At 37.6% G+C, this 27576-nt stretch overlaps 1 protein-coding gene across 3 annotated transcripts; it reads right to left on the bottom strand.

Annotated features, from left to right (window-relative positions):
* Positions 1-804: 804 nt before the first annotated feature.
* Positions 805-26861, bottom strand: LOC103715917 (uncharacterized). 3 transcript variants are annotated; one of them, XM_008803713.5, is made up of 11 exons: positions 26632-26861; positions 25598-25659; positions 16569-16705; positions 8246-8304; positions 4546-4569; positions 3629-3711; positions 3453-3517; positions 3162-3211; positions 2635-2736; positions 2252-2311; positions 805-1291 (listed from the first exon to the last, which is right to left on the bottom strand). In XM_008803713.5, exons 1-11 carry the CDS (start codon positions 26632-26634, stop codon positions 1181-1183), a joined length of 756 nt encoding a protein of 251 aa, XP_008801935.3. In that variant the 5' UTR covers positions 26635-26861; the 3' UTR covers positions 805-1180. The 3 variants fall into 3 exon arrangements, with proteins under 3 accessions (XP_008801935.3, XP_026663829.4, XP_088557313.2); XM_026808028.4 differs by lacking the exons at positions 25598-25659; positions 26632-26861 and adding exons at positions 22772-22856; positions 23713-23920; XM_088701187.2 differs by lacking the exons at positions 25598-25659; positions 26632-26861 and adding an exon at positions 23713-23862.
* Between the last annotated feature and the right edge of the window lie 715 nt (positions 26862-27576).

Below are 27576 nucleotides of genomic sequence, written 5' to 3'. Positions count from 1 at the left end.
AGTACAAACCGATGTTCTATCACGCTTGAGTACTCTCTCTCAAGCACCCTTTTATTCTCATTAGGGTCCCCACCACCTTCCGGCAAATAGATTTTTTTGCAAGTCTTGTAGGCCTTTCGAATTTGCACCGGAGAATTCTCATCACTCTTGGCCGACCTGCCTTTCACCTTCGTAGGTCGGTACCGCGGGCTGAAACCAACCTCAAATTCTAGCAGCAACCGTTACCATCAAATAAAGGCAATGCCACTCCTCCTCTCTCCCAGATCAATGTTGGTGGGAAGCAGGCATTATAAGAATAATTACCAATTAACAGGCTGCCAATTTTTCTAATTTGGACCATCAAAATAAAACTATTAAAATGCAAGATTTCTTCCACCTTAGGAGCGCCATACTCAAGTGCCCTATAAAATGAGATGCTCTGACTTCAGCTTCAACCCCGGGGGTGGGGTGGACATAGAACAGAATATGAAAATTAATCTCTCCTAATCCCAAAAATATAATATAACACAATACTACATTACAATGTATAAAACATAAAAACATAAATAATGCAGTACAAGTGATATATAGGCTCATCCATGTATATTCCCCTTTCAATTCTCCAAGTGAGAATAAACCAACAAGGAGGGGAACCTCGGGCAATAGACCCCATCCAAGATCTTCCAATGTCCAAAACAAAGTCTTTAGTTCTAATATTCCAGAAATCGCGAGTGGGAACAAAAGGTTCAGCCCATGTCAACTGATTCCCATACGGCAGATTACTGATGCATGAGGTAGTCAGACGCCCGATGAGAGATTTTGATATGGAAGGTTAACATCTCTAAAATCAACAGCTCTTATTTTTCATCCCAATTGTGCAAATGTTACCATCCGTTACATAAAAACCAATCACAGGCAGCTTGCACCAAAAAGTTACCAAATAGTATTAAAACTCAACCATATGATAACCAAGACATCAATGAATCACTAATACCATTTGGATATTCACTGGCCAGCCAGAAGAGTAGAACATTTCTTCCATCACCATGCTAAAGATTCTCTAATGGAGCAACTGATTGAATTCAAGAGCAACTAGTGCCATACCGTGGGTGTAAAAAAATTCAAATACTGAAAAGAAATTGATAGTGATGTACGCTTGTGTGCTAATTGTCTATGCCACAATTCATCTTCCAACTTCCTTTCAATTTTTACGCTGGACAATCCCATTCTCGAACAAGTACTCCACGAATTCATCAATAAGGTAGGGCCATGCACCCTCTGCATCATAGTTGGATAACTGAGGATCGATTGTCTGCATAGAACAAGAAAGAAATTAAAAAATTATATATATGCTCAAGTGCCCAAGCAAGCAGAAGATTTTTCAGGTTACAGGGTAGAAAAGCTCCCTTTTGTGAGCATGCTACTGCATTATTTCATTTGAAATGAGATAAATTACAAGGAATATAGATCTTGTTATAGAACATGATTCTAAAAGGGGATAAAAATCAAATGTAATAAAATTAGCAAAATAAAATAAGAAAAAACAATACATAAACTTAATCTTAGATGCAAGTCCAACCAGCACATAAAATTGAAAACAGAACAAGAAAATCATGTATGTGCACATGAATAAATAAAAATATTTTACATGCTTTATACACATGCAACTAGGTTCAAAGGCTTACTTTTGGTTTCAGTTTTGATCTAAGTTTCCAGTTTTAGCAGTTCCATTACAGTTTTAGCAATTTCCGAAAATTATTCAGAATTTTTACAACCAATAAATATATTAAACAAAATATATTGCATTCATTTGTTAAACACCTACAGGCATATGAGTTCGCTGTACCGGTCGGTACCGAGCGTACCGTACCCGTACCGATGGATACCGGTATCGGTATACCAATATCGGTACGGTCGGTACCGAGCGTACCGTACCATACCGACACTCGGTACGCCTATACTAGTGCGGCACCGGTATGGGGTTCGGTACCGGTACGGAGAACCTTGGGCATATCCATATCAATCATAAACTACATATGGATGTGAAGTTGATGACAACTATTGTCATATTATGCATCAGGTACCAACACGTAAGTTTATGAAAAAGAATACAATTAGATATGACTCTTCTCTTTGCCTATAAAGTTTAGCTACAGTAACAAACCCAGAGTATCCTAGAGTTTCTATCTGCATGGATTGCCCTTGAGTTTACAGAAATACAATTTAATAACAGACTTGAAACAATAATATGCAACAAATATTTCGCATGTACCTTAGCAAATTCCAATAGCTGGGACCAAGTGTCCCTTGAGATTGCCTTATTATGCCTCACCTGAATCAGAAAGTAAAAATCAAATAAGTTGCCATAAAGAATTAGATGAAGAAAGTAAAAAATGCATCCAGAAAGATCAAGTGCAAAGGAAAGTGCAGCAAAAGCATGCAGCAGCATCAGACAGATAAATGCAATCTACATGGAACCAACCCAAGAAATAAGTACTAAATCAAGTAAAAAAGTCATATATCAAAATAGGTAAGTTATTACAACTTAAATATAAGGCAGAAATGTGATGCAATTAAATTTTGTTGCCGCAACAGAAATTTGATTAAAGAAAGCATGAAGCAAAAATTATTAAATAGAAAAGGTAAAAGTACTACTTGTAAGAACTGGCACCAATGGTCAACCAAGGGCCAATGCTTTTCAGCAAACAGTAACTGCCACATGCCAATCGCCGTATCCAAAGCCAGAGATTTTTGACCCTGCAAATATCACAACACCAACAATATTTCCAGTAAAAAATGATGGTGAAATCAGAAACTAGGGTCAAGATTAACGGAGGAAGTTAAGCAATGGAAATTCTTCACTTCAGTTGATGCCATCATTTGTGACTCGTCACAGTTTGTTCTGTACTTCATATGTAAAATTTATTACCTCTTACTAAGTGATTGAATTACAGTTCTAACTTATTAAGGAGCACTACATTTCCCCAATTAGATATGAGATTAATTTCGAGTTTTCCCCCAAAAAAAATTAAGAGCCACCAAAAATATGATCAAGACAGAAATGACATAAAATCATTAGTCATTTAGTGAACTTTAACTGCATCAGTAGGTGGCAGAAACAAGGTTGATCAAGGACCTTACAGAGGCAAAACAGATTATAATGGAAAGAAACTAATTCATACCTGATCTTTTGCCCAACCAAATGCAAAGTTGTAGATCTCACGAAATTTATCTGGATGACAGAGAACAAAGCAAACATCAGTTTGATGAAAAAATACTTTTCCACCTAAGTAATTCATTTTGCAACATAAAGCTATCTTAAATATGGAAAAGATTCAACACGTGCCAAAAACACATTTTCATCAACATGTACTATATGGTTTCTTTTTCTATTTTTAAATTTTAACTAACATTTAAGCACATTTCAATGAAGTAAATACTGGATCACTTCCCAGTGATATAGAAACACATACTTTCATCTTTAAGCTCATCATGCAGTGATGGTAATTTTTCGCGAAATTTTTCAATTGAATCTACCCTGCAAAAAAAATGATTCAATTTTAGCTGTATCCTTTATCGCTTTAATAAAAAAAATCATTTGAATATAAAAAGTGGGGGAAAAATCTATCAGTAAAGAGTAAAATCTCACCCAAGTGATTGTAATCCACTTATAAACTCCTGCCGAGAGAACTCACACATTGTAGCAGCCTTCATATGCCAAGATACAACCAACTGTTGCAAACACAGAAACCCAAGTCATGCAGCACCTTTGCAGCAGGTAATGTCAAGGTGACTCCCGTAAAATTTTAAAGCAAATATTATGTGAACTGCAACCTTCACACATTGGCAAAGTTTGCTGTCCAGAAGAAGCTTCCATGTATATTAGGTTAGTAATTAATTATTATTATTTCGCATCAGCAATATCTGATTGAACACAACTTATCCCATTGTCAAGCTAAAATCTACTTCAACTGTCAAGCTTAGTCACATGCAGGTGATTAGCTTCATGAATTAAAATCCAATCTGAGATTGATTAAAAAAGGTTACATGAAGAACACTACTTCTGATGCCGATCATTTTTGAATTGTTCCCAAGTTCCCAACGAAAGCAACTTTGGGAAAGAGAAGAACCTGCCATGAAACTTGGAAAACTGATTGGCAGAGCAAAGCTACTTTACTGAATAACCCAGTCTAGACAAATACAACCAGGGAGAAAACCTTCAAAGTTCCTACAGACTTATGCATGTACACAGGACAATTATAAATAGCAAATTGCAATCATCTTTCGCATATAAAATAACTCTCTAAGCAAGGCCAAAACTTAATCCTCATATTCAATCCTCTTATTCCGTTAGACAACTGCATAGCAAAACTTCCAGATCCTACTTAAAATCCAAATACCCATTCATGGTTATAAAGAATTCCTTTAGAAATTTAATATGCCTCGAAACATTACCACATTAATGTAAAGGTAAAGGAGTCCAATATAAAAATCATTTATAATCTCGTCTAAGAATAGCATAATTTACTCAAAGAAAGGTGTTACTGGTACTAGAAATGTACGCACCATAACAATATCTTGAGGATCCACCTGCAAGAGCCAAATGAAAAGAACAGTATGTCACTAGATATAGGAGGAATTTATAAAAAGGAATGAAATAAATACATAGAACTTCTAACAGTAGGCTTCAAGAAATCAAATATGCATACATGGTGCATTGGTTATATCATGATATTCTGTACCTTAGTGAGTTATTTGGTTCACAAATATTTAACTACTAGAGGTAAGTGAGATTAATACATAAATACCGAACTGTTATAACATCAAATTCTGTACCTTAGTGAGTTTTTTGGTTCACAAATATCTAACTAGAGGTAAAGTGAAATATTGCTTCACATAGTTTGTCTTGATGGTTTCACTTTGTCATATTCAGCTAGAAGGTGGAACCAGGAGTATTCCAACTAATAGCACATGTACAATAGCTCTTGCAATTATAGTCACTAAGGTTAGCCAAACCAGGCCAAATCGACTGGTTCTAGATGTACCGAACCGGATCAGTCGGTTACCAGCATGATTCCAGCTTTTGGTTGGGAATATAAAGCTCGACCCACCCCATTCGTATTGTCTCTCCCCCATTTCAAAACCCTAATCCCCGAAGCCGTCCATCCCTTACTGGTTCGACGACGACGACGACAAGATCCCCAACCAGGTAAGTCTCTCTCTCCCCCTCCCCCCTCGGTCCCTATCGTCGAATCCGAAGCTCCCCCATGACGGCTCGGCTTCTTCCTTCCCTCTCCCTCTCCCTCCTCTCTTCCTCTCTCTCCTTATCCCTCTCCCACTCCCTCTCTAGCTCTCTCTGCTTCGATACACGCCCCGGAACGGCACAGTACAGATCCATACCATACAAAACTGGTCACTAGCCAATACGACCTTTGGTATCTGTCCAGTGAACCTTGATGATCACCAAATGTAATGATTACAAACTAACCAAGATAACATTAGAAATCTATCAACATAACTAGAAATTTGGCACCTCCATTATCTAGCTTTCTAGGTGCGTGCACTCGGGACATTGTGTGTGTGCATGCATACAAAGAATGATCTTTCATCTATTAAGAACATGAACATCAAGATAACAACTACAATTTTCTTCACAAAAGGTGAATAGGCTCATCCACTAGACTTCATAGCAAGGTACGTGGAACCGACCGAACCGACATACCGGTGGAGACCGATACCGGCTCAAAAAAAAAGAAAAAAAATGCGCGGACGCGTTATGCTACGGAGTGGCATGAAAAGCCCACACGGGGCAACACGTGGACTCGCTGCCCCGCACATGGACGCGCGATTCCCACCGCATGGAACACGCACGGGCACGAGTCGGGGACGTGTTTCCCCACTCGTGCCCGCGCCCCTGTGTGCGGGCGCGCTTCCTGCGGCCTCTCTTTTTCTTCTTTTTTTTCCCTTCTCTTCTTCTTCCCAACCGACCGGTTCAGCAGACCTTGCTTCACAGTATTAAATTATACTGAGATTTCAAAAAATCTGATTTTTCTTTTCCTGCAAAAAGGAAGCTGTGTTGACTTGGAAACATCTCCAAACATAGTTTACTGTCATTCTGCTATGTCTTGGAGGGATGCACCAATATTTGTCTTCATTACCAAATGTAATTTTACATGCCCATCCAGCTAATTTACACCCACAGCTAACTTGATGTCAGGCAAAAGTTTTAACCTACAGTTCATATGCATTGTACGGGGAACACGGAGGAGAAAGAATTAACAAAGTAATGCAAATTTAAGATAAACCATGGAGAAGACAGAAACCATGACATAACCTAGAGGTTCAAATGTAGGATAGAAGAAAGAGATAGAGAGAGAGGAAGAAGAAGAAGAAGAAGAAGAGGAGAGGGCGGGAGAGAAGAGCAACTTGAAAATCTGTATTCTCAATAATGCAAACCGTGCTCTCAATTAACATAGTAGTGGGTTTATAAAAACATCCCAAAATCCTAATAAGATAATCCCTGAAGTCCACATGAAAATTAAATTCTAGGATCCCTAAAAAAATAAAAATTCTCCAATTTCTATATTTATGCATAACATAAGTGCATTCCTTTTGAATGGACGGTCCTCCATCACACTCCCCATTTGGAAAAAACTTGATTCTGGATTAGTTGACTGCAAGTACCACTGGAGAAGCTCAGGATCTAAGGCACAAAACTTATCCTCTGTAACCAAAGAAGCATCAGATGAAGGACGGCCTTTCCGTTGGAAAAGATAATGAAGCCACCATCAAAAGAAGTAACAACCTCATCATTCAAAATTGTCTCAATCTCATCTCTCTGCTCAGGGAAATGTGGCACCTTAGGAACTACAGTGTGTGTAGAAATGCTAGATGCCAAAGCAAGAGGCTCAAAGGTACTTGACGTCGAAGCACCTAAGACACATCCCGACCGCATGGGTCACGAGTTTTGGATGCACGAAACACAGATCCTGGCTACATGGTCCCAAGTCTAGTACGTATGAGTCAACTAGATTTTGATGATTAGTTATTTTTCTATCTCACTTAGAAAGGTTTGATGTTAGTTAATTGTACATAGTTTGATTTTTGTAAACTTTCTCTTTGATAACTTTTGATGTTATTAGGAAAGTTAGTAGTCAGGATTCTTCGAGTTAGAAGAAGACTTGAAAAAAGCCCCCTTGTGCTGCTTATAAAACCCCACTGAGGCTCCTTTTATAATCACACTAGAAATACTTAAGATCCTTGAGTTATTGATTAGTGAGAATTCTTTTGTGGGAATTGTTCTTGCCTTCTCTCTATTCTCTCCTCCCTTGTGGTGGATTCAAAGGATTTGCGGTGGGCATGTAAGTGATTTGCCAAAGTGGTATTTGCGGCCTTGGAAGAGAGTGATTTGCCCCCGCTCCTCTCTTTCCTTCTCCTTCTCTCCCTCCGACAGCTTTTGCACTTTGCAGTAGCATTCTCCTCTAAAAAAACAAGTGGAAACCACAAATATTATCCACAAGCATCTCGGCACTCCCAATCAGAAATCCACTCAAATTTCCTTTACATACATAGATAAGATCCATTTACAATAAGAGGTCTTCCAAAGGAGCAATGCATAAATCTACAATCATGCATTCAATTTCTAATTCAAACTTCCTGTTTTCTAACAGCAAATTCTGAACATGTTGCTGGTTTCAAATGCTCTATTTTGACTAAAGAAGAAAACTAAAAGGGAGAGTCCTCAAAAAAAGAAATATCCATCTGGGTATACAATTCTATTCTTGCAGATTCCTTATCTGTTCTTTCCCTATTTTTCTACTTTCTTCATATAGAAGATACTCTTTCTTGTACCAAGCAATAACATTTTAATACTCTCTCTCTCTCTCTCTCTCTCTCTCTCTCTCTATATATATATATATATATATATATATATATATATATATATGCCTTATGACTGGTGAGTTATGATTATTGTTCTGCGTACTTGCTTTGTATTCATAAAATTCATCAAAATATCTCAAACAAAATATCAAACTTGTGGGCATTTATCCCATAAAAAAAGCTCATCATTTTGGTATTGCTTTGTTAAGATTTTCAGGGTGGGAAGAGGGAACCAAGAATTACTATATAACCAAAACTTGTACAATATTTAGAAAACGTAAAACAATTGACAAAGGTATAAATAAATTGGTGCAGAAAGTGAAAACATGGTAAGAAAAGGACATAAAATGAGAACACAAGAAAATACAACCAACAAAAAACTCACCTGCAAGTCATTGCAAAGAAGAGATATACCATCAACCATGATCATATCAACATAAGGGTCTGCAAAAATCAAAGAAGTTTTCTAGAATTATAATCCAAAGAATAATAAACTTGGCCGACTGAATTGAGCAATTAGGGGCAGGGGGTGTCGAGTAGGAGTGAACTCTAGAATAGTGACCATGATAGTTCCCATAATCACCAAACACCTGTAATGTTAAATCTCCAGATCATCACTCTGACCAGCACCTTAATAATTTAATGAAGCTGATAGTTCTGTTGGTTTTTTTCAGATTTCAATCTGCCCATGCAAAATTTCAACTACTAAAAGAGAACAATGACGATGATGAAACAAAATCATATTGCCGAGACCATTTCTACCAGTAGAACAACTTTATCAATCATACAGCACTAACAAAGGCGAAGCGATCAATAAAAAAAGAACAATAGACTTCAAGAACAAGTTACCAAAAAGGTATTCAACCATCTTAGAGCCCAAACATTTCCTTCCTCAATTTCATCCGAAATGCATGATGAACAAACAGCAAGTCACAAAGAAACAGGAAGTTCGCCCTAGATAAATTACCAAAAATTCACTACTCTATAGCATCACTCCTTACTAGGGAAGCAACAAATTATCTCTTAACCATTAAGAAAAGTTAAGCAGATATCTGTACCAGACATAACTCATTTACCATGCCTGAAAAAACATGATGGTGCTCCCTATTTCTGACTAAATTGCTTCCAGTCAGGGCAACTTCAAATGATTATGAAGTAGAAGAAAGTTAAGGAGGTACTAAACAGAAGGTAGTGGAAAAATAGTGGGTCATACAGAAAAGGATTGAATGGTGATTCCTTCTTTAACAGGATATCTTGAAAAAGGCAAATTGGAAACTATCAAATATCAAGGTGGCTGACATAGTACTCCACGACTAATGTAACTAAGCCCCTTTATGGATGCTTGATTATCTTAAATCCGCAATATCTCCCATCACATGTCTGAGTTGATAGGTTGAGAATACTAACAAAGTGATGAAATGAAGGAATCTAAATCCACCGTCCCTGTAATTTCAAAATGCCAAAAACAATTTAAAGGGTGATTTCTAATTTCCCAAAAATTATGGGATTTGGAGTCACCTTCTCCTATTAATTTGTCCAACTTCAGCATCATTTCATTTCCTATCTTAGTCCATCACTATAATGTAGAGACATCACAAAGGCATTATGTTTGGGAGTCCAAATATGTTATGAAAAAAGGCAGAAATCCAGGATTCAAATGGGTACTTTCTGCATCAAGACAACTCAGCAGCAATCAATTCCAAAGATTTCTGATACCAGGGGAATCAAGTGCATGAATTAAAATGTCTCTGAAATAGCAGTCAATCATACAACATTAGACAGAATGGTGGTTCAAGATTAATAGAACAGTGTTGATCGTCAAGATAACTCCACAATCAACAAGCTATATAACAGCCAAATATCACAAAATCTGGCATATACCATGCATGTAAATAAATAAGGATCATTTATATATTCAAAGACATTTGTTGCTCCCATTTCACCTATGCAACTTAAGTGCAAATGCGAAAACAAACACTTGATAGGCCACAGACCATAACCAGGAGAGATTTACAAATTAATTATAAGAATTTGAACACACTGTAGTTTGACTCACATGAAGATTATAAAATAAGACTAAAATTATTCTATAAAAGATTCAACTAGCAAATTGACATACACGTGTGCTCTCCATCATCGCATGCCACCAGCGAAGCTAGTAAAAGTTAAAGTAGTCTTTCAACATCATGACAATAAGTCAATAATCACATGGCATCCAGCCACCAAATACTAGGCCCAAAACAAGATAGCTGGTCACACTGTCAACCAGGCACATCTCATCCCAAAACCTACATAGTGGCACCTGTTGAAGAATAAAGTAGTGACTAAGCTATAAAAAAAGGTTGGACATTATTGTCTCCTTTATCACATGGAAAAGCTGTGAAGACCTTCAAGATGAGCCCACAATAACATCTTATAAGATCAATGTTATGCTTCATATAGTTTAAGGCTGGTTTTAAACCCGAGTGGGATTGGGAGTGTCCCTACCATCCTGTCTTGTTCCTATGAGAAAACAGAAATTGGGACAGGGAAGGACCCCAAAACCCACCTATGCAGGGTGAAATCACTCTAAGGCTGGGAGGAAGAGAGAAAGAAGAAAGCAACAAAGGAAGAAAGGAAGAAAGGAAAGAAAGAAAAAGAAAAAAAAGAAAGGAACGAAGGAACAAAGAAAAAAGGAAAGAAGAAAAAGTGAAGGAAAGGATGGAAACAAGGAAGAAAGCAAAGAAAGAAGAAGAAAAATAAAAGAAAGGAAGGAAAGAAGAAGAAAAAAAGAGAAGGAAGAAGAGAAAGAAAGTAAGGAAAGAAAAAATGGAAGGGCAAAAGAAGAAAAAAAAGAAAGGAAGGAAATAAGGAAGACAGTAAAGAAAGAAGAAAAAGAAAGAAAGAAAGAAAGAAAATGAAAGAAAGGGGAAAAATAAAGGACGGGCAGTACCTATACTGGTGCTCAACCGGGATGGCTGCCAAGATGAGGCGGGATGTGGGACATTCCATTCCACGTTCAAACCGAGACACCGCCATCCCCCAGGGTTTAAAAACTTGGTTTTAAGTAAAAGAATTCATAATGGACCAGCAAATGCAAGCTAAGCGTCCCATCTGCTCATATACTAGATATTAATGTCATCGGCAGAGGAACAGAAGCAATGAGCGAATAATGTAATCATCGAGAAAAAAGTATGATTTGGAAGGAGCAGAAGATTCAATTCTTGGATTATCAATCTGGTATATATTATAAATGGTGGTTGTCAAGACATTGGAGATGGGATAAACAAATAGGCATATTTTATGTCCCTCTCGGTGACGCATGGCTGACGCCATAACTTTAGAGGAGAGAGCATTTTGTTTACATGTTCACAGTGATAAGTGAGGCTTGAAGTTGCATTACATGAATGAATGTGTCCTGTTTTACATAAACGTTATGATTGACTATGGGGAGAGAAAACAAAAAGGTTGGGGTTGGGGGGGGGGGGGGGGGGGGGGGGGGGGGGGGGGAGGGGGGGAGTGGTGGGGGGTGGGGGGTGGTTGGTGGTTAAGTTTGATAGAATCTCATCACATTTAGTTGACACACCACCGGGGGGGGGGGGGGGGGGGGGGGGGGGGGTGTGTTGGTGGTTAAGTTTGATAGAATCTCATCACATTTAGTTGACACACCACCCTTAAGAGTTAACAAGTTAGAGAGAAAAAAGAGAGCATAAAAGTTGACAAAACTCCAAACACTGATGCAGCTATATAAACAATCAAAATGAAAGTTGAGCGTACATTGTAGTTGTGACATCATGTAATAAATTTATTTAAAGGGGATGACTTTAACGAAACATCAAAATACAAAGTTTAGATCATGACCCTTTTTGCATGTGTAGCAATTAGAGTTTGTATTATAAAAGAAACTCCACCCGAGACAAGTTCATCTCAATAGCATCAGAGACATATCATCATTATCATGCAAACCTTTTATTATCAAATTGGATCTGACTATTCTAAGCCTAGAAAACTTCTTAAAAAGTGAAAAGAATTTAACAACGAACCATCAACCTAAGCTCAATCCCTTAAGATTCTAAGAATCAATGGTAAATCTTGGGAAAGGCAATTTTAGACAAGAAAGAGACCTACAGTCAAACCTAGCTGGCCCGTGGATGAGTACCCAGAGCTACCTTGTTTGTTGCAGTCTAATTTCATGCAACCTTGGAGTAAGCCACTAATATTTCCCTATATTTTGAGATGTTATTGATGAAGAGATGACAAGGTTTGGTTTTCTCTGAGGATTTGTGTAATCTACAAAACACAGAATGTACTAAGTCCAAATGAGAAACATATTCCTATGAGACATGCATAGCACAATGAAAGATACAATCACACTCCAGTTTAAGATATCTTCTAGTGAACCTGCAAATTGCCACCATCACTCTGGTCCTCATAGACTACTAATCTTTTCCTCTCATATCTTAAGATCAAGTGCCTATAAGCTTCTTACAAAGAGAAATTCATACTTTAATTCAGACATCGTCACATATTCTTTTCTAAGGCATATACTACATAAACTTCTTGAAATCATCATAGTATTTTACAAGTTTTATCCAAGTTCCTCAATTTTGTTACAATTTGATGGAAATGTATATGAAAAAGCAATTGTAAGATATGTAGTGAGTTCCTGTTAATCTATTAATTGCTTGAACCAATGGTGCATGCAATATAGTTCCTTTTTAGTACCCTCATCAAACTTGGAATATTCCCAGCTTCTACAGGAATTTTCTCTGAAACTTCATGTGATTATCAAATAAATCAGAAGTCTTAACTTGCAGCTACAACAATTTTTTTTATATAAAAAAGTCTCAGTCAATGTCTGATGTCTGTATTCCTCTGATACTTCTCTGTTATCGAATCCCAAACACTTGACCTGCATTCATTGTAACTTGGAAAGCTAACTATCGATGTTCGCTCTAATTAATCATAAATCCTAACATTATAACCCTGATTAAAGATTGTAAACAAGTAATTCATGGGAGTATTTGATGCAGGACTAAATTGTATCACATCCATAGACTGAATTTTGCTAATTTAAATTCCTTTAATTGGAGGCTTTAGATTGAAATCATTAGGGTTTTTTTTTGAAGTCCAATAATACCCAAACAAGGTTGTACCATAAGATTTTTAAGCCCATAATTTTTGGAGGTCAAGAAACAGTCAATTTAGGTAAGTTAAGAAGTTGGTTATTTTTCATGCCAGTGTAGGTGTAGATAGTGATGCTACAGTACCTGTGAGATGTTAGGGTCGGTAGGTAGTTTGTTTTGGAAATTTTATTAGGGATTTGTTTTTATCTTTCTAAACAATCCCAAAAGGATTAAAATTCATTAACTTGTGGATCAACTCTGTAAGTTTGTAAAGAGAGTGGAGAAAAGACATTCTTTGTGCTCTTCGCTCTCACTCGCTCTTCCCCCTCCTATAACTCTAATTCTCTCCTTGTCCTACATCAATTTGGTATCAAAGCCAAAGAATCCTACCTTTTCTTCCTTCTTCTTCTTGATCTTATTTATATTTACTTCTTATTTTCTTTTTGTTTTATAATAATCATGAATGAGGACTTGAGTTTCAGAATTGGTGATCTTAATGAGCAGGTCAAATATGAGATCTTTTGCTAGATGGACAACAAGTTGGCATCTATCAATAATGATGTGATGTTGATGCAGGTTAAATTGCAAGCAATTGCAGTGGCTTTAGGTGTTGAAAAGCTCCCTGAGATCGAGTTACCAATCATGAATCTTAAATATGACAAAGCCAAAGAACTAATGTGTGAAGAGCCTAAGATTGAAGTTATCATGTGAAGAGTCTATGAGGATCCATCATGCAGCAATACCACCATCTAGGACTTGTTAATTGAAAATCCGTTAGTTGATGATCCGTTAGACTTCTCAAAGGCAAAAGATCAAAATAATGAAAATCCATGTGAGGAGCATATATAGCAAGATCAAGTAAGTAAGATAAAATCAAAGATCAAAATCAAGCCATATGAAGATCCATTCCTTACTGATTTGCTTGATTCCTTGAAGATCGCCATCAAACGAATGATCCATGCCATGTTTCTTGTAAAACAATGGACATCAAACAAAAAATGAATGATCTTATTGCAAGAGAAGTTTATGTGGGCCCCCATGATCAAATCAAAGAGGCTCAATGGAGGATCAAGCTTTTGGAGAAAGAACTCGGGGACAAGAGCCGCATAGCTAAAGTGAATAATGCGAGACATAATTGCATCACATTCGATAGCCTGAAATTTGCTGATTTAAAGTTCTTTAATTGTAGGCTTTAGATCGAAATCATTAGAGTTTTTTAAAGTCTAATAATACCCACTCAAAAACATATCACAAGATCTTTAAGTCCATATCCAGGAGTTAATTTAGCTAAGTTTAGGGGTCGGTTACTGTTTACATGACTATAGAGTGAACAGTGATGCTACAGTACCCATGAGTTGTTAGGGGTCAATAAGTTGTTTGTTTTACAAATTTATATCAGCTATCTTTGTAAAGAGTCTCAAGAGGATTAAGTTGTATGTTTTAGAAATTTATTAGTCATCTTTGTAAAGAGTCCAAAGAGGATTAAATTCATTAACTTGTTGATTAAGCTTGTGAGTTTATAACAGGGGTCTAGAAAAGGACTTGTATGTTATTTCTTTTAAAAAAATGAATAGACAGGTTGAGCCAAGTTCGGTCATCTTACTTCCTCTCTCTATCGCTCTCTCACTCAATCTTCCTCTCCTCTCTAAAACTCTAATTCTCCTATTGTCATACACAAGATCCGCAATACCAAAACCGGCACCCATGCTAGTAGTCCAGCGGAACGGTATGATACACTCCCATGCCACGCCGTTCCAACATGAATCGATAGGAAAACTGGAACAAGAGGGGGAGAGGGAGAAGGAGAGAGGAAGAGAGAGGGAAGCAGGGGGAGGGAGGGAGAGGGAGAGGGAGGGAGAGGGAGAGAGTGCAAGAAGGCGACGGAGAGGGGGAGAGAGAGAGAGAGAGAGAGAGGCAGAGGGAAGGGGAGAGGGGGAAGGAAAGAGAGGAAAATAGAGAGAGAGGGTGAGGGAGAGAGAGGGAGAGGGCAGCAGTGAGATAGAACCAGGTTGGGAAATAGGTTTCTCACCTCCGGAATAACAAAACCAAAACCAGGTGTTTGACTTCTCCAATCACATGTCTTATTAAGCATATGAAAAGTGACAAGGGTTGCCGAAATAGGGCCGAGGGCAAAGCCCTCTCTCCCTCCATGCGTCGGAACAGGGACGGAGCCTCTATTTCGAAAGGAAACCGGTGCTTTGGTCCCATTTTATATTTTTAAATGGCTGAAGCCCCTATTTCGAAACCCCTGTTCCAATGCATGGAGGAGAGAGGGCTTTGAAAGACCTCTCCCACCCCCCCCACCCCCTCTCCCTTAGCCCTATTTCAGCAGCCCTCGGTCACCGCCTCGCTCTCCCTCTCTTTCCCTCCATTCCTCTCCCTCTCTCTCTCTTTTCCTTTCTTTCCTTCTCCCTCTCCCCCTCCTTCGCCATTTTCTCGATTTGAAGCCAGGAATCATCCCAGTCCGCCACCGGTATAGCTTAATGCACCCTGAACCGGGCGGTTCGGAATGGTTCCACCATCCTACGTCCTACATCAGTATTGACTAATAAAATCCTAAACCCTAAATCAAATAAAACAGTCCATGCATTACACCTTCTATCATAAGAAACAATACTAAAGCTATCTCATATTAAGCATTGTTAAGAAGCAGGGGTGGCCTAACATGGTTCTAAGATAAACACATAATAGCCGCATAGATCTTACTTACATGACATTCTGTTTTGTCATGCAAATGGTATTATATAGAACCTATCAAGTTATCATGCATCACACTATATCACACAACGCATGCTCATAGTTTTAAATGATAGTATTGGATAAAATTTCTTCCCTTCTTTACTTCTGAATGGTGTTATATATAATCAAGGAAGTTTATCATGCATGAGAGTATATCAAGTGGTGCATACTAATTGTTTTAAATGCTAATATTCGAAACAGTTTCTTCCTTTTGTTATTTCCAACTATGAAATAAATACCTAATGCAATACACATACTATTTACTCATTTAAAGTATGGGAGATGAGGCCTGAAATATGGCATTCCAGAAAACACAGTAACCCTGAATACAATAACAAATGACGTAGCACCTCAAAATGCTCATACAAATACCCTGACCTATAAAACCCCTAAGACAAACTTGTTTACATGCTTTAATCTTCGAACCATCAAACCATAAACATGTGTCAAATGGGATTTGATTTCTTAGGGTGCCTATAAATGTACAAAGTCGAAGCTAGGAAAGCAAGTGTTCAGGAGCACAAGACTTGAACTTATTAAAATTTCCAAAGCTTGATAAGTTGATGTCAATGGTACACTTCTATGCAAATATACAAACTGATGTCAACACGTAAATTATCAAAAAATAAATAGCTTAAGAGCTTATCCAAAGGCAAAAGCATAAGCATTAGTCCAACAATTTATTTCAATGGTAAGAACTTTACAATATAACTAAGAAGAGAGAATGAAAAGTTTGAACAAATCAACCCTCTATATTGTCACCATATTACAATCCAGCTATTTATGGATTAGAGGAATTCTAAGGAGCACTTACAGAATGTAATATTTCTTCAAAGCTGGGATACTATAAGTCACATAACTTGCCTTTGTATCTATTGTATAGCTCTTCAAGACGTCTAGAATCTGTCACTGCTCTAATTTGTGGCTGGCTATAGAAAAAGTCAAAAGCCCCCTCTAGATGCCAATCACTGGCTTTCAAAGACTGAAGAGCAACCTTCTCACTGCACCATTCCAAAAGCATGACTTAGAATATCTTAATGCACAGAAAACAACAATTGTTGCACAACATTAACAAACTGATAGCTGAAATTAACTAAATATTCAACACATTCTGGTCATGCACAGGATGCAAAATACATAACTAAGGAATTGGAAATTTGAAATTAAGAATGACTTTAGCATCAGTTCAGAAAAGGGAGAAGATTTTTAATGGACTATAATGATGGAGGGCTCATATAAAAGCTTCAAGCAGGAATGGCATTTCTCGTGGGGGGGATCAAACCCTACATGGTATACAAAATAGGTAAGAGAGAGAATAAAGAACATACAAACAAATATTTCAGTGAAGAGGCAAAGTTTGATTAGGTATTAGAAAATGTTGTAATAAATAATCCCATAAATAATCAAACTAGGAGGATTTTCAGGCAAAACTAAGATCAAACAAAATGTTATAATAAAAATAGCCATAGCAATGCAAACACGGAATAAGGTCGTCAACATGATGGAGATGAAGGTGGGTAGAGTGAGGCACAAAATAGCAAAAGGAAAATCTGAATAAGACAAATGGGTCTCTAACATAACAGAGGCAAGAGAGAGGAGTTCTATAAAAATCAGAAGGTTCTTTGCTTGAAGCAATTCAAGGGAAGCCATCCTTCAACAATCTAGCGACTGTGAGAGATAGGGCATCCAAAGGTAGAAGCAAGGGGAGCTGGGGTGACCCATGCCGGCCCAGGGCCCCTCCACCTCCAAAAGAAAAAGCTCTCTAAATACTCTGAATAACCACTAAAACCTAACCATTCTCCCCCCGGCCCCTTGCCCCACCCCAAAACCCACCTCACCCCAAAATCTAGCAGAAGAACACCTATACTCACAAGAACGACATGTTAGACCTAATTATGTCAATGAAAACAATAGTAGTTATCTCATACTTTTAGACATCCAGATTGGCATGAGATTATTATTCATAAAAAGAGGAAATGTTCACCATTTAGTATTTGACTTAATATCATCATATTGGAAAACTGAGATTCCTGTCAAATTAAGAAGTTCAATGGAAATAATAGAAAAGCCAAATCTGGTGAGATGCCCGACTATGTCTCGCCATATATCTCCCAAAGCCCATTTATATTCTCCATCCTCTTTCACAACCTAATTCTCCTCTCCCATACAGATGATTCACTTCTCCACTTCAACTTGACAATGGTCAGATCACCGCATATATTACTTTCTTTTTCCCATGCCATGATAGTTGCAAATAAAATAACATTATGTGTAACTACTTGGATCCATATTTGTTAGTGCAATAAAATTATTTCTTGTTTCAAGAGGCGTTGCACAATTCCAGTGTTTGATGCAATAATGATAATGACTAGCTAATCTACTATCACGAAGTAACTGCACAGATGCACTGACTTCATTCCCAAGTGGACTCCACATTTACTATTTCTTTCTAAATTGCTCTCTTTCCATGAGCACAAGTGTTCAACACTCCATCGTGTGTCCCATGGCATTTCCCCCTCCACAGCCCATGTGCATTTGCATTAAACTTTTGGGGGTTCAACTCAATCCCTCGGTTCGAAGACACCCTTTTACACATGGACCTTTCCTTTAATTAGAGAGTTAATCTGAGATGCACATAATTAACTGGTTCGAGAGAAGTGGAAATTTGAAAAACATAACAATAACAAAGTACTCAAGGGCGACGTGCCTACAAATGTTTCTTCATGTTTGTTCAGAAACATCGCTCCTCTATAGGGGCTCGTGCCATGTAATATGCATCTTACCTTACTACTCATGTAGTAGTTGACCATCCACCAAATTGTGTACTTGCACATGCTACAGTTCTAGTCATGGTATGCGGTACCGCGCCGAACTTCTTGGTTGGGGGTGGGAGGAAATTGTGCGGTACCGCCTAGTTCAGGGCGGGAGGGAACCATGCCAATTCCCTCCCACAAAATGAAAAATGCATTGAACCAATACGAACTGCTCCAAACCGTTCCCCCCCACAAAATGAAAAACGCACCGAATCGGTGCGAACCGCTCCAAACCGAGCAGTTCAAAGTGGAACTAGTACGAACCGCACGATTCACACCAGTTCGGTCTGGTTTTGCCCCCCTCTCCTCCAATAATTGAAGAGAGCAGGTGTGAGAAGCTCACATTGCTCATCACGCCTCCTCACTTCAATTTTCTCCAAAAAATTCCTATGAAAATCAAAAATTAACAATGATTTCAATAATAAAACGCAAGATTCAAGCTTCTTTCAAGATATTCCCGCTCTCCCCCTCTCTATTTCTTCTGTTTTTTTCTTTTTTAGGCTAAAACCAACAAAAAAATGAAAAATGAAGATCATGCTAAAAGTTTTGATTTTAGCATGATTTCATGATATGTTGTAGATTTATGAATGATCTACACAAGAACACTAAAATCCTTAATTTTTGTTAAATCTATTATTTTTAAATTAAAAAATTAAAAAATTAAATAAAATAAAAATTAAAAGCTTGTTTAAGGGCATGCAAGCTACTCTTAATCTAAATTTGGTATCTATTAATTCAAGTTTGGGCGCAATCATAGTCTAGGCCCGAATTCAAAAGAAAACATATTTTTCATCATAGCAAAATTTTATTATTTTTTAATAATTAATAAACTATCATATACTTGATAAACATGCAAGAATGAATCCACTGAAGAGAAAGAAAGATCTAAAGCATGACATTAGTTGAGATCATGGGCAGATGATCTCAAGTTGGCACGATTGGAGCTGCAACTAGAATAGCATAAAGTTTAAGAAAAGAGGGGTAATCAGATTGAAACAGCACTTGGTTGGTAGTTATCCCAATGTATATATGTACCAAAAATGCCCACAGAAGATCCGGCAACTAATGAAGACATACTTTATTAATTTTAAAGCAGCAAAGGAGGGTTGCCTAAAAACGGACGGACGTGGACCGTCGAACAGCAAAGCCACCTTCCTATCACTCAAGAGAGTTAAAGGAGGCCTTTGTTCCAGATGACGAGGCATGAATCCAAGCTACCATTTGGACGAAATTGGATGATCAGTAATAGCAGGACAAAGTGGCTAGGCATAGGGTTCGATTTGGGCCCCCATAGTATAAGTCCAACTCTGATTCTGAAACTGACAGAGCAGATCCAAAGTTCAGGAAGACCTCAGTCAGAAAAGTCGTCATTAGAGATGATGGTCGTATTGCATCTATGTTAAGAGCTTTTTGCAGTAGGAAGAAGTCCTCTAGAAAGATTCAACTAAGAGCCACTATCTATGATCTAGATGCACATGCCTTCTCTAATAGAAATTCAAAATTGTAGAAGATTGACACCATGTTGAAAAAAGATAAGAAGGATATGTTATGAATTAGTGCATCGTGATTCTGCTTCAGCCACATCCAGTCGAATGCAGTGAGCAATGTGTACTATAGATCTGTCATTTTCTCTATATAGGATGCTGATCTAAATATGAATCCTCCAAAACTGAAGGACATCTATGGTGAGCTCCTTGACAACAACAAGGAGTTACAGAAGTGCATTGCCTCGTATAAAAGCAAATGGCCCACATGTGGATTAATGGTGATATTTGATGATTGAATCGGTCCTACTGAGCAGAACACCATTAAGAGGAGCATCATCAACTTTCTGACATATTATGGCACGAAGACTTTCTTGCAACAATCAATTGATTCTTTCAATCAGGTACATGATGCCATACAGATTAATAGAGCATGTGATTGATCAGGTAGAAGAAGAGAATGTCGTGCAAGTCATCAATGATAACTAGCCACAATATAAAGGCACTGAGGAGATCATGATAGAAAAGCGGCTACATATTTTCTGAGCCTCATGGATTGCACGTTGTATCAATCTCATGTTAATGGAGATTGAAAAAATTCGTAGAATACAGCAGACAGTAGAGGCAGCCCAGTCCATCACCAGATTTATTTAGAACCACACATAGATCCTATCACTGACAAAGAGGTACACACAAGAAAAATCTTGAGATCAGTTGTTATACAGTTTGCTACTAACTATATTGCACTTGATAGCCTCTTTGAGAAGAAATCAGAATTGCATCAAATGTTTGTCAATGCTAAGTGAGGTGAGTAGATTTGCAAGAGTCGACACTAAATAAAGCCATGTGGAGAGCTTGATGACAAGACAGGCAACAAACAAAAAGATAGTGAACAAGTCATTATATAAAGTGTTTTGAGCTGTGGATAGTGAGAGATACCCCCAAACGAGCTTTCTGTATCATATGGAGAGGGCAAAGAAGCAGATCATAGAAGCAGATCCGAAGCATTTTCAGGAGTGCATCGATATCATTGAGCAAAGTGGAGTTACCAGATGGGTAGAAAATTGCATTTAGTAAGCAAGAACATTAAAAATTTGACTACTCCTGTACTTGTAAATATTTGACTAAAATAATTGCAAATTCTATTGGTAACTTATTATCTGAACCTGAGGTTCCAGTGCAACGCATCTAGGATCGATACAAATAAGAAACTTCTGATCGCCCTATGCAATATTTTTCAAATAAGATGGAGCTTGATCAAGAAGTCACGGCTCTGTGTCTGCAAGAAGTTAACTTAAGTGGCATGCGTAAATTAAGTCAATTCAAGTCTTCAAACATTAACATATTATAACACATCTCTTTTCCATATGTGAAAATATTTAGGAGGGGCACTGACAGCTTTGGAGCCTCGACAGCCATGGAAAGTAAGAAAACTATAAATCGAAGTATATTAGATATCAACGATAACTATTACTTGGTGTTTTATAATTACTAATATGATACTATCTTATATATAATTTTCTTCAATGCTTTTGTAGCTGAATGATAGGTTCATTTTGGTCTGTCAACGAGAAATCTTAAACAACTAGCCATTCGAATTCTCTCTCAGATGGTCTTCTCGAGTAGCTACGAGCGCAATTGGTTCATTCTCATCCTCATCCACAGCAAGCAAAGAAACCATCTAAGACAGAGGCACCTCAATGACTTCGTATATATCCACTACAATCTAAGATTAAGGCTCAAGTGTATTCGAAAAAAAGAGCTGAAATATACAGATCCGATCCATAATGATTTTATTTTGGATGAGGATGATCCCATGATCTAATAGCTTGTAGGCCAGTAGTAGAAAACAGAGCTTAATAGGCCTAGGTCGCCTCCACGATCGACCAGTTTTATAGCCAGCAAGGCTAAGACTAGGATGAATGCAAAACAATGGGCAGAACATAGCATTCCACGCACGCGTTCAGCCGATCAGCCATTGCCATAAGGGTCAGTGGGAGCCGATCATTACATAACTCCATGTCCAAGATATCCTTCTAAAGATGTGACTAAGAGATGCTTAAACAAGATCACCATGTTACCCAATTTACTCAATCAGGATGGCGCGATCAATCCTCCTAGCATAACCAGGCAAAGAGAGGCATGAAGAGAAAGCAAAGAGCTGCTCGACACAACTTGAAGGAAAAAGCAAAGCCAGTTGCAATTTCGATGGAGAGAGTGGAGTCAGTTCACTTAAACTCAGAACCAGAAAGAGCAACAGAGATAATTCTAATGATGATGGATCTAGTGGCCAAACATAGTGGAAGACATGAGGTCATTGTTTATAAGATAGCCACAAGATAGTCTTCAATTCATCTGTAAGTCCCAATTTATACATGCCACACAAAAACCACGATGCATGATCTAGTAAAGCCCACAAGAAATGATTGCATAACTTTGAGAACGTTCAAAAGGACATGATGCAGCTACAATTGACCTCGCAGGTGAAGTAGAATCTATAGATGTATCAGATTCTGAATCATACATTGGATCTTATTATCTACAATCACGGACAGCCTATGACCCATACGGATATGAATATGGTGCGTCTGAGACATTGTCTTTCTATAACTACTATCCTATACAACTGAAACACCTTACAAATCAGATTTTGCTACTGGCATATTCGAATGAACCCCTTCACAACTGTATTATCAAACAAATGATATTTTCCATAGCTAGAGCTTCAGCGAGAGATCCAAGACCAGCCATAATCCGGGGCAGCGCGTACCTTATAAGTTCAGTGTACAAGACTACAACGCCATGTAAGAAGAGTAGACTGATGTGCCTCCTGAGTATGTAAATGATCCCAACATCTACGAGAGATATCAATACTCCATCAGATTTTAGATGACGAAATATATATTATACATTAAATATATTTAATTGATTGTATGTTTTGTATTTCACAATTTTTTTTACAAATATACTACTACATCTACTTTAATTGCATTTCATGATATATTTAGGATCTATTTAGGATCAAGAAGCAGCATTTAACATGTACCTAATGATAAAAACATCAAGGATGTTAACCCTAATAAAAACATCAAGAGACATCGAGAAACACCAAATTAAAGTTAAAATCATTCAAAAAATAAAAAAATTTGACATTTCATTAAATGTTAAAAAATTAAAAAAAAAGAAAACAGGCATGCTGGTTTGATGACCGGCATGCCATGGCATATCGTTTGTCGATATTGTACCGTAACATACCGAATCGATGGCTGACCGGTATTGGTACCAGTACTGATTCAACCAACCTTGGTTTTAATACATATTTAGTTTAACTATTCCGCAAAGGAATGAGCATATGGAATTAATGTGTCAAAATAAAAGTCTAGGGTAATTCAATGCTTGGAATTTGATAATAGCTCAGACACACATTTATGGCTTTTTTTAATGGAATGACATATCTTGTAAGTTTTAGAAGTTGGGACTTGCATGGTTGTTAATAAGTTCTAAAGCCATGCAAGTGGAAGAACCATGAAAAAGTTATTCAAGATCCACTGAACTAGTACTAGGGCTTGTAACCAGTACGATACGGTATGGATCCATACCATTCCGTTCTGGGACATACCGAAACAATAAGAGGGAGAGAAAGCACCACGGTATGGAACCGTACCATTCCGTTCTGGGACATACCGAAACAATAAGAGGGAGAGAAAGCACCTTCCATCCAAGTTCCAAGCACCTTCCATCCAATTTCCAAGCACTTCCAATGCCTCGACACTGCCCTCCTAGCCAAGCAATGAAGGATGAGGGTCTCGGGATCTCGCTTTCCCCGTTCATGGCATCCGCAGTCCGCCATACCAACTATAGCAGCCAAGCAATGAAGATAAGGGGGCGCCGCAAGGTCGTGTTGGGCTTCAGGGGGGAGAGAGGCAAAGAGGGAAAGTTGGAGAGAGAGAACTGAAGAGGGGGAGAGGATCTTCTTCTAGGGTTTCAATAAGAGGGTTTTTTTTTGGGGGGGGGGATTGGGATGTGTGATGAGGCTCAGAATGAATCTTGAGAGCATTTAAAAAACCAAACAAAGGGTCTCAGGGTCTTTTAGAATACTGAGCAAGGCTGAACCGACCCTCAAGCCATTCCGGTTCTTGACCGATTCGGCGCAATACAGCCTGAACTGCCAAGTCCTGGTCAATTCAGCCTTCCTTAGTTGTGAGTAAAGAGAAGAGAGAGTCTATCGAGATAGGATCTTCGATTTATGACTAAACATAAGAGATAGTTGTGCGATGCATATGATAGTGTAAATGCAAGGCTATAATTAAAGAGGATAGGGAGTCAAGAATATCCAATTAAAGAGAGGAGAGAGAATCTACTGAGATAGAACGTGTGAACTATTTGATACATATCATTAAAGCTAAAAGATAAAGAAACAACGGAAGAGGAAGTAAATACGTATCCTTTTTTATTGTTAGTTAACATGATTCTTTTTTTTAATGTACGAGGCATGTGAGGAAACAATGTGGAGGCCAAGGACAACGGGAGCGATTGTGTTTCTCTTTTTTTTTTTTCTTTCTTTTTTCGGCATGGGGATTGCAAGATAAGGTGAGGCATCAAAGCCAGCCCCAACCCTTAAGAATTATATACAATAGATCAAATTTGTCATATCTAGAGTGCTTTTAATACGAACTGTTACAGTACATGAAACCTCGATTGTGTTGAAAATATATCCAGATTCAAAACACCAATCAATTGCAACCGACATATATTACATCCATTATAATACTAATATGTAACTATTTTGGCCACTGTTGTCTGATGATATCCTACATTGAAGAGTTTAAACACAAAAGAAATAGTATTTTAAAATGAATTCTTCAAAAAAAAATCATTTTACTGAGCAATTTAAATCAAAAAATAAATTTATAATTAATTTATAATATTTTTGTATCAAAATTATAATAAACGATGATAATTTGAGACCATCACTATTATAAACCCATAGAAAAATTGTTATAATCATGTCAATACATTGTCCTTAGCAACTCATGCGCCCTCGCACCCCCCCCCCCCCAAAAAAAAAAAAAGAAAGAGGAAAAAGTTAGAATTCCAATTCCTTCCCGGACAGCATCAGAGATTAACATAGCTGCAGTTGAATGGATGGTTAATAGATGATAAATTAAGCATTCATATTTTGTTCACCCACAGATTATGAATTTGACGATCAAGAAATCAGTGGAATGATTGAGTTTGCATTTTATGCCCAAATTATGTATATGCCTAAAGTCTTCTCATTCTTCCCCTACCTCCGTTCCTTCTGTTTCATTGTGAGAGACAGGATGCAAGTACCGTAAAATGGTTGCAAGGTTATCCAATTTATGTAATTTTTATGTAGAGTAGGTACTATTTTCATGTTCAATCTTCATTAATGAATCCACGAAGAATATGATAACACTCCCATAAATAAATAGCCTATAATGATGTCAAAAGAACCCAACTACAACAAACCTAGTTGATCCCAACATATCCGGACCCATTAGCAAAGTTCAAGAAAAAAGGTAAGACTGAGGAAGTTTGACAACATGCATTAATTAAATATTAGGAAGTATACCTGGTTCCAGTTATTGTCATAAACTGCTGAACTTTGTCACGATGTCCTCTTCCCAATTTATGCTGTCGACAGTACATACAAATTTATTGAGAAGAAGTAAGACCTCACTCAGGTTAAAAGAGCTAGCCAAAATTAAAAATTTCTTTTTCAATTGTTAGAGACAGAGTTCAAGCCTGCAGCATAGTTCACAGCAAGAATATTTACAACCATGAGATCCAACATAGTTCACCCAAAAATAAATAAATAAATAACCAAGACATTAATGAAATGAAGGCGCACAAGTAACTCAGCAGCCAATACATGTTCTTTAGATTTCAATTTTTCTTGAAATAGCTTCAAATTGATGAAATGAATTCCTCTTATGCATTTGGCTTGAAGATTTTAACTATCGAAAACCCCAAAACTTACTGCAAATAAGAAATCTTTGACTGCACAGAAAACCTCTCGCCTTTTATTGTTTCACAAAGAATTTATAATCCAGAAGTATATACATAACTTTGTACTATTCATGGGTATAAAATATATACATAAATCTCCCTCATCCCATCAACTTAAGCTTTTGGGACAAGCGGTGATTTTAATATGGGATCGGAGTAGAGATCCTGAGTTCGAACCCTGTCTCCGCACTTTTTAACCTCATTATTAAAAATTTCACATGTTGAGCTCACCCATTAAAGAAAAGTCCGGCCCACATGTGAAGAAGTGTAAGAAAATATAAAATATATAAATAAATCTACTTCATCTACCTTTTAGGACATGTGGTGATTTCAACAATGGGTATCTCAAAAAATTCGCATTAGGAAGACGATTTATATATATGACCATTTATATAAATCAACAAAGGAGGAATTCCCAAGCAATAACACTGCTTGAAAGGAAAAATAATACAAACAATATAGATAAAAGAGGAAAGAAAAAACCTTCTTGAGAATAAAGAAAAATGGGAAAAAGAATCACAGCCATGAAATGGGAATCTCTGACCAAGAACTGAACGAGAGATCGATTATAGAGTGGAAAAATCACACGATACTAACCATGTTGAGTTCGTCGAGGAAGCCCTAGAAATCCGAAAAGGAATCGTTCGAGAAGGCGTCCGAGAGAGGAGAATTAGGGTTCGGAGATATCTTCCTTCCTCTCTCTCCACCCCCCTTTTCTTTCTTCCTCTCCGCGCCCCACTCACTTGGCCCCGAACCAGCGTCTCGAAGGGAGAGTGGAGTTATTTCCGCCTCAATACATAAAATGCCCTAATTTTTCCTTTATTACCAAAGCATTTAATTCCATTTTTTGTAATATATAGGCAAAAGGGGGGCTATTTCGTAAAATGGATCGTGAGAGGACGGCGACGGAATAGTTGGAGCGGTACTTGGGGCGAAATACCAGGTGCGCTCCGCCCGTTGATGTCTGATGAGAAGCTGTCCTCGCGGCCGTTGATTCAAGAACGGACGGTTTCAAATAGATGGGTCCGAGGGGCTGCGTTCTATGGGCCCCTGATAAGTTTCATGTTCCAAATCAAAAGATATATAAAATCATGTAATATCAAAATTAATCAAACTAAATTCATAACAAATTTAATACTTTCAATCTTACATCAAATAATATTCTGGGGTAAAACAAATTCTATAATAAAATACTATGTATTGAGTTCATAAAATGAACAACTAGCAGCAAAGCCATGCTACGCTACATTATTCTAATGGATTCAAAAACTAGTAATATTTAGTTGATGGCTACCCATATATATATATATATATATATATATATATGCACTCACAAAGGGAAAAGATAACACCAAAAAATAGGAGAAGTGAGAGCCTAAATCGACAATGTGTAGCAACACTTTGTGATTCTACTTTGATTAGCCTAGCTCGATGCCAAATTCTGCATGAGCATTATATATTCTCTAATAGTCATTCATCATTTTTTCTATATTTTGTTGGATGAGCTGGAAGGAAAAAAAAAAAAAAATATTTAGGAACCAA

This window comes from Phoenix dactylifera, chromosome 7 (genome assembly GCF_051530095.1).
Source record: "Phoenix dactylifera cultivar Ajwa chromosome 7, Ajwa_hap1_PhDact_Kaust_v1.1, whole genome shotgun sequence".
NCBI lineage: Eukaryota > Viridiplantae > Streptophyta > Magnoliopsida > Arecales > Arecaceae > Phoenix > Phoenix dactylifera.
This window is presented reverse-complemented; position numbering and strand designations above follow the sequence as displayed.

What these genes read in the sequence shown, in the direction of transcription:
- LOC103715917 (XM_026808028.4), bottom strand. Translation starts at nt 23,851, where the DNA reads ATGGCGGACTGCGGATGCCATGAACGGGGAAAGCGAGATCCCGAGACC. An exon ending in AGTGGATTACAATCACTTGG is followed by an intron (nt 3,518 to 3,628) that starts GTGAGATTTTAC and finishes TTTTTTTTGCAG; the next exon opens with GGTAGATTCAATTGAAAAAT. An exon ending in AGCTATTGGAATTTGCTAAG is followed by an intron (nt 1,292 to 2,251) that starts GTACATGCGAAA and finishes TGTTCTATGCAG; the next exon opens with ACAATCGATCCTCAGTTATC.